General features: G+C 31.0%; 1 protein-coding gene across 12 annotated transcripts in view; it reads left to right on the top strand.

Moving 5' to 3' along the window:
- LOC117167579 (protein kinase C, brain isozyme) overlaps positions 1-8,732 on the top strand; it is a 1,572,697-nt gene that overhangs the window by 1,201,494 nt on the left and 362,471 nt on the right. Inside the window, exon 13 of one of the 12 annotated variants that reach the window (XM_033352634.1) lies at positions 3,632-3,707. The exons of the other annotated variants lie outside the window; for them this stretch is intronic. Within the exon in view, the coding sequence (XP_033208525.1) occupies positions 3,632-3,655 (24 nt within the window). The 3' untranslated portion in view covers positions 3,656-3,707. Of the gene's footprint in view, positions 1-3,631; positions 3,708-8,732 lie in introns of those variants that run through there. 12 annotated transcript variants of the gene reach the window in all.

Raw genomic sequence — 8,732 nt, 5'->3', positions numbered from 1 at the left:
CTGGAAATGGTTGCCTGGGACACATTTAGTTGTTCTGCGAGCTGTTTTTGCGTCTGACCATCGTCTTCATCCAGCAAAGCCTGCAATTCGACGTCCTGAAACAATTTCGGTGGTTTGCCGTGGTCAGCGTTTCTCACATCAAAATTCCCACTTTTGAACTTGTTAAACCACTCATTACACTGCGTTCGACCAAGAGCATGCTCTCCGTAAGCTTCGACAAGCATTCGATGAGATTCTATCGCCGATTTACCCAAATGGAAACAGAAAATTAATGCTCCCCGCAAATCGTTGTTTGAAGGCACGTATTTCGACATTTTCAAGAGCGAAAAAAATCACGATGTCATATGAAACTTGAAATGTTTGGTATTGGATATTGTTGACAGATGACAATACGCCAATTAGCACAAATGGTAAGTTCCGACAGTGCCTACAAGTGTGCCTACTGGCCGCTTGATGGCAATACCGGTTTCATATGTATACACCTGGTAGAAAATGTAACATTTGAAATTTCAACAAATGCTTATGCTGCCAAGAGATGCCTTGTAAAAATAAGGAAACGAATTTTCAATCATAAAGATTAATTTTTTATAAGAGATTCGAATTTAAACAAAAAGTAGTAAATAGTAAATTTTTTAACCAAAAAGATGAATTTTTAACTAAAATTATGAATTTTTCAACTAGAAAGAAAATTTTTAAACAAATAAAGAATTGTCAGTTAGGAAATAAAAAAATGGTCCCACTTCTTGAACTTTTAAGTCAAAAGACTATTTTTCTGAAAAACAGTTATGATACCTTTACCCTCCATCTACCACCAAAAACGACATTTTTACAACCGCTTTACCCCACATGATAGGTTTTCAAGTATTTATTGGTTGAAAGTGTTAGTTTTAATACAAAATTTCATTAAATTTAATCTAATTTGAAATATAATAATTATTAGTTTAATTTTAAAGCAAATGTTTATGTTTTTCATAAACTTTAATGTGAAAAGTCCAGGGGAAAGTTGGAGACTTAACTAAGCCCGATATTCGACAACTTGCATAAATTAGCGTTCAATAATCTAAATTTTTTCCAACTTTGTAAAGATTTAGCTACTCTTGTAATAAAAATTCGCACAGTGATCATATATTGCGTTATTCACTACAAAGTAGTGTAATGATTTTGTATAAATCGGAGTAATAAAACAGTTATTACTAAAAATTGTATGACATTAAACGCATGAACTAATATTCGGGAGACTTAACCAAGATTTTCAGGGAAGAGTTTACCAAGTGGCAACAAGATTGTCTCATGTGTTTTTCTACCTATAAGGTCATTGATTATTATAATGCGCGTTCAAAAATTTTTCTAAATTGATTTATAAAAATTAAGGTGTAAAAATGCAAAGTTCATTATTTAAAGAATATGATTATCATCAACGTGAGTTACAAAATTTTAATAAAGGATATTCATCAATATTAGATAAAAATTAATTTTTAATAAAAAAATCTCATTTGGAATAAAATAGTTCAATTTCATTTTCTACCAAAAATTTAAAATTCGGTGAAATCCTATTATAAAAGATTAATTACACTTTCAGATAAAGAACTCATCCCTTGGTGTCTTCTGCAACACTGCTAGTTGATTATATACATGCAACAAAACTATTTCTACTTGGATACAGTAGTTTTTATGCATAGTTTTTCACCACACCACTTATTGGTTTATATTCAAGTATACGATCGTGTAAAATTAAGCAATATGCCGTTGTGTGAGCGGGAAATTTTTCAGTAGTTTGAAATTCCAGTCGAACGTCAAATGGTCCGTATTTCAAGGACTCATTTTTCTCTGAACAGTTAATTACTAATAAAGGTGCATATACTATAAACTCTCTCCACAGCAATGGTTGCGGTTCTTTACCATAGTAATTAGCTAGAAAATTTATATACATTTCATAAAGAGGAGCATACCGATTTCGATTTATATCAAGATTCAAATTACTATAGGGATAGGACTGATCATTTAAAAGTAGTTTTACGTTAGTCAAATTGCAATGATCACAGTTGCTAGAGCTTCTAATAGTATTATTTTGTCTGTTTGTTTGAAATCCAACTACAACAAATCTCGGGATTTCCAATTGTGTTGAGGCTTTTACAGTCCAAACATGGTTTGAAGTACTTGGAAGTAGAGGATATTTATACAGTTCCCAAGTTCAAAAACTTAATGGAATATGTGGATCTTTTTCAATATATTATATTAATTGAAATTTTTTTGAATCTGACAATCTAAAACTACACAATAACCACTGTATTTCATTAATTTCTATTTTATACTGCTCAATGGGGGCTGCTTGCAAAATGGCATTTGCATCAATTTTTGATCTTGTCAAAATAGGTCCATGTTTAGCATTGACAATGGCGATGGTTAGTGATTGATTATTATCATTTATTTCAAACCGACAAGTATTCTGTATGTAACGTGATTGTCCAGGATTTAGAGATACATAATTTTTCATGAGACTGATAAGACCAACAATTTTATTTCTATCAATATCAATATCAATATCAAGTTCTCACGATTCTTTCATGTCCGTGTAGTGAGCTTTTTCTGGGTAGGAGACAATGATCCTGATTCTGAACTGCGATTCTAATCTCATCACTCTTATTGAAGCTTGATGAAGCATATGACTGGTGTGCATGTACTTCACAATGAGCGATAGATTCGTCGAAAATTATGGGAGTTTCAATTTTAAAAAATTTCCTCTTCGTGACAAACAATTAAACGTCGATATACAAAAATACAGATGCAAGCAAAAGAAAAATCTTGAATCTTTTTATTCTCTTCTTTTTGCGAGTGGCGTGACCTCGAAATCCAGCCTTTTCAGCAGCAGCACGTTTTGAGGTGTTACCCGTTTGACAGCTTGTTGTCGACTGATGCTCTTGCTCCATGGTATAAAAGTATTATAGCTGAATCCGACCTTTCTATTGAAAACAATACCCATTATCGTAAAGACATGATGTGCAGTCTGAGTGTTATAATTTCTCCACAAAAATGAACCAAATGCCCGTTTTGATCAACTATACGGAGATAAATATGATCTATTGTCTTGATGGCGATCGGCAAGTTAATGATGTGCGATGGGACTTCCACTATTTTATATCCTGGCGGTACAACGGGAAAAAATTCATGAATAGTGTGCACTTTTTGACCATTGATGTACGCTCCTGTAGTTATGTTACATTCAACTCTGAGAGCATTTATTTTAACTATGGATACTGGTTGGTTAGATTCATGATGTTTATTAGGTTCCAATATTCTGGTGTAAATCCCAATAAACTTGCAATTGAGTCTGATTTTTCAAAATTTATATTTCGATTGCAATATATTTCACTTCGTAAAGTTTTATTATTAGGCCTAATATGAATTTTATTACCCTTTTTTTACAAAAACATTTTGTAGATAGCACTATATATCACCTATTTCATAACTTCCTGCAGGTCTTTCAATTATTTTTTTACCTTGTCGAATTTATTTTGACCAATGTTTATATTGGGAACTAAATTGAAGGTCAGAAATTCAACAAAACCAAGAACGTAATTTTTGTATGGAGACAACTCATTTGAATCATTAACAACTTTAGCTATTCCCGCAGCTCCACCAGCTAGCGCACCAGTAGCACTTAGACCAGCAAAGATGAGTAGAAGAAAGGGTAGAAAGCCACACAATTTCTTTGGAACTGGTAAGATTCGAGGTTTCTTTACATTTCTTTTTGCACCAGTTTGATTTAATTTTCATTGCATTAGTTATTCCCCAAGCAGCTGCCTTTTACCCAAGCCTGCGTCATGAACAAAGACACGTTTTCAAGCTTCTTCAGCTAGTACACTATGAGCCGAGTTTCTAAACTCTATATTTTTTCTATTTTATGTGTAGACTATATCATGCTTCTTACAAGCAGCGTCAAAAGGTTTCATTCCAGGAGCATGTCGAGCAATTAGTTTTGCCGATTTTGTGCCTGGTCCACAGTAATGATATCCAAGAATATGTAACTCTACATAAAGATTACTAATAATTTTATTAAACAGATCTTTGCCACTTCTTGCCTTTTTCGAGGATCACTTACGACTGACTGTAGGTTTTTTATCGTGAACGAGCATATCTGTTTGAGAGATACTTTCAGACTAAAGACTGAACCCACGTAAACCTGACATTTATAGTTTTTCACTCAGTCTCTATAAAGCTACCTACCGATAATTTTGATTCGCTTGTTCAACATGAGAAAAAAGAAAAACGACATGGCCATTTGCCATCAAACAGTGTACGAGCAATGTTTTGTGGACGTTCCAACTGTGGAAAGGCAAATGCTTTGTTAGTTCTATTAATACACCTAAATGAATTGAGATTTGAAAATGTTTATGTTTACTCTAAATTTTTAAATTAACCAGAATACAAGTTTTTAGAAAAAGTTCTAAGCTCAGTAGCTGGTGTTGAGTACTATCCTTTCAATGAGTATGATGATGTTGTAATACCAAATGAAGCTAATTCAAATTTAATGTTTATATTTGATGATGTAGCCTGTGAAAAACAAGATATTACAAAAACATTTTTTAGTGGGTAGGCACAAGGACGTTGACTGTTTCTATTTGTGCCACAGATGTCTGCTGTCCCAACTAAGAACATGGTAAGTCACACTTGCCATAAGGGTCAGCCTAGCGTTCCCTAGATTTTCTGGAAATGTGAGTTTTTAATGAACAAAATATTGAACGAAATCCAGACTCACTCTTTTCGCACTCTATGTTATCAGAAACACCTGACTAGATTAGATTAGATTCTTGGTTTTTATTCAGCAATATCGTAGTAATCAAATAATAAAAAACTTATAATTAATTGACCTTTTATTAAAAACAAATATAATCACAAAATTATTATATATTAAGAAGATATTAAGAAGTTTTGAAAATATTGACCATTAATTAAAAAATTGAAATGATTTCAAATAACTTAATCACAGTTTGTGTACCGATCAAGTCCGGCTATTCTTATTGAAATATCGATGTAAATGGCCGCGATATAGTGTGCACTTTTTTCAGATTTTTGTAGATTTCGTACAAAAAATGTAAAGCTTTTCAGGAATTGTGAAAGGCTTTAAAAGAGTACAAACATTTTTTGCAAGATAGCGTAATTTATATATGTTTTTTTCTAATTTATATGAATTTTTTTAAGAGTATGTTTAAAAAGATTAACAAAGATTCCCGAAATTGGCAACAAGCTTGTGGAAGGTTGTAAGGAATTTATTTTTAATTTTGCATGATTTTCAAAATTTTAAAGGATATTTAGAAGTTCTGGAAACATTTCACACATACTTTAAATTCTGAAAAAATGTATCAGAACACGTACATTTTTCTAACATTTGACATAACATTTAGAAGTTGTGCAAGGATTTTTAAACTATTTAAAATAAAATTAATATAACTTCTAATGTGAAAAGTGTTTAGTTTAAAAAAAATTATTCCTTCAATTTTTCATGAGCCTAACTTAAAATTGGTTAAAGTTATATCATTTTGTAAATTTCTAAATTTATTCATTGATTCTTCAATTCAGAGCACTGAAACTTGTAACGTGGCTTTATATTTCTAGAACTTATTCTGAATCTGTGAACTGAACAGTGTACAATAGTTAAAAATTGTAAATGCTGTTTAACTGCAATTAATTTAACATTCCGCCGTCCACGTTATTTTTACTACCTCCGCCGTCCATATGAGACCAAAGCAGTTTTCAATTGGTGTTCACTCGTAAACGAAAAGCGTGACAGTTATGCGGCTTAGTCCATTCTGGCCTCATATGAGGCTAATTTGGGGGGGGGGGGGGGGGGGGAAATGATGCGTTAGCTTATGGAAAATGGAATTTCAAATGGAAAAATTGTAGGTACAGGTAATTCTAATTATTTTATTTTAAGACCAAATTGTATAAAAACTTAATGATAAATGTAAGTATTTAAATATTGCTATAATAAAATGGTATAATGAATCAGTCAAAATATTGTGAATCAACATGAGGAAATGTTGATTTTTCGAAAAATGGAACTCATGTTCCAGGGCTTCATCGAAACATGCCCAACTTTCTAGGGATTGAAGAGGAGTGTCTACAAAATAAAACTATACTAATAACTTTCATTTCCGACCCACCCCCACCTTCCCCACAGCGCAAACAGTATGGCCCAAAACATAAAAACTACATTTTTACGTATTATTGTTACTTTTGAGCAATTTCCGTCGTCTATTTCATACAAATAATTACTAATGGACAATTTAAATATTTACAATGACCTTTTAAACAATTTTCAATTGTTTAGATAAATGTAAATTATTTAAACAATCATTTATTATAGAAAATGTAAAAAATTATCGTATTTCCTGATTGAAATTCAATATTTGGTCATTTTCCCAAATATTAAATTTTTTTAGAAACATTATGTAATTATCTAAACTACTATCAATTGTTTATTTTCAAAATTTCTAAAAATTGAGCCATAGATGTCCACTTTTTCCAATTGGTATCTTATACCACTTTTGGTTAAATGAATATATAATTTTGATACTTTTCTTCTAATGTTTACCAAATTTCTATTTGTTTAAACAATTTTTTTTCTCAAGCAATTATTTGTCAATAAATAAAAAAATGAAATAAAATAGAACAAATAAAATTAATTAGGATTTTAAAAGTAGTTTTGATAAAGTAACTATTTAAACAAATTATGTTTGTTTAAATAATAAAAAAGTGGTAAATATATTCTTTCTATGCACTGCACAGTCAAAAACATGATTTTATGTGTTCTATTTTACTTTTTTAGTTATAAAAAAAAACTGCTCAAGCATATCAATTTTGTTTAAAAAAAATATAAATTTATAAAACATTAAAAGATATGTAAAAAAATTATGTAATTATGCAACAAAACGTGGCATAGGATACTAATTTAAAAAGAAAATTGATATCTCTAGCTGAATTTTTCGAAATTTTGAAAATAGACAATAAATAATGATTTAAATAATTACACAATGTATTTCGATAAATTTACTAATGCAAACAATGAAAATGAATATTATTTAAATCAGACAATAGGATTATTCTTTACATTTTTTGGGAATAAATAATTTATTAAATAATTCACATTTGTTTAAACGATTACTTTTTAAATAAAAAATGAATGAGCTAAAAATGTATAATTTTTTGCTCCTGCAAGATGTCCTGGTAAAAACAAGAAATAGATAGAGAAAATATGCGGTAAACAATTTTTGTAAAAAATTTATAGTCAAGTGAAGTCTTAGCAAAAGCTTTACGTTAGAATACCCCATTTATTCGAGAGAGAGCAACGCACCGTACGATAGAGTAAGAGAAAAGGGACCCACGCCTTCATTTCATAATTTTCGTTGATTGAAAGATCTTACTCAAATTTTAACAAATCTAAGGGACCAGGGAAAGTGTTAGAAGGGAGTGTTGAACTGATCTGACTCGAGCAAGCGTGGGTCCCTCGGCGTTCAAGTGGCCCTGACGTCACATTCTACACAAAAAAAATACAAAAAAAAGGTCAACTCTGCGTAAGTAATCCATGTGATACGGGCGACTGTGACCTTTATGGCAAGTGTGACTTATTATGTTCTTAGTTGGGACAGCAGAATATGCTCGTATTCCGAAACATCTTATACGTGATAATGTTTATTTGCTTGTATTGCTTAAACAAGACGAGATGAAATTGAAGCATGTATAAGATAATCATGTGAATAATGACATGTCTTTTTCAAAATTTAAGAAGGTGTGTTTCGCTCACTGGTATGATGATAAGAATGGTTATGTTGTAATTGATAAGGATAGAAATCTCAATCAAGGTAGATATAGAAAAGGTTTTGACTATTTTGTTAATATGGAAAAGCAATAAATATGTATGTAATGACTACATAGAGACAGTCGCACTTTGAACACTACGGTATTAACATTTCTACATGTGAGGAGGGCTTTCATAAGCAAAAACATATTTTGCATGAAATTTCTAAAGCTAGTGAAGCGATTCGACAAAAGTATAGATTACTAAAGTTGGGTAAAGAAACAGTTGATCAGCCATCAAACGATACCTTTAAGCCCATCATTAAACCGCTTGAGAAAATAGTTAGTGGTTTTGAAACTGTTAAACAAATTGAGACAAATACCAAATAGTACTGTGTTAAATAATGAAGACCTTGAAAATTATAAAAATATTGCAATTTCAGAAAATTTGCATCGAAAACATTATAGAGTTTGATGGGGATTTTCGTGATAATCAATCTTTCAAATGTACAAATTTTATTTAAAAAACTAATTGTCCTTTGAAAAGTATCAATAAAAAAATTGAAAAGCGCTCTTCATTGGGTATGGGTTTAATTTAAAAATATATGATTGGTACAGAGGCTAATAAATTAAACTACATTTATTGAGATGATCCAAATTAATTAGTTGATAGATTTCGTTTACGGTTAGCATCTCAAGCAGCTGGAAATTCAAGTCAGACAAATGAAATGATCTATTATTGGAGAATTACGAGAGACTGGAATTATTTATTAATCAATGCTTTGTAAATATTTTGGTCATTTGCAAAATGAGTATCGATGTGCTTCGACGTCATATTACCAGGTGTATACATATGAAACCGGTATTTTTTCAAGAAAAAAACACATTTATTTCAAGAGAATGATAGCAAATATTTTATTCAAAGTATGCGCCCTCGC

The sequence above is a fragment of the Belonocnema kinseyi genome, chromosome 2 (genome assembly GCF_010883055.1).
Source record: "Belonocnema kinseyi isolate 2016_QV_RU_SX_M_011 chromosome 2, B_treatae_v1, whole genome shotgun sequence".
Lineage (NCBI taxonomy): Eukaryota > Metazoa > Arthropoda > Insecta > Hymenoptera > Cynipidae > Belonocnema > Belonocnema kinseyi.
The sequence above is the reverse complement of the archived record's forward strand: the minus strand, read 5'-3'. Positions and strand labels throughout refer to the sequence as shown.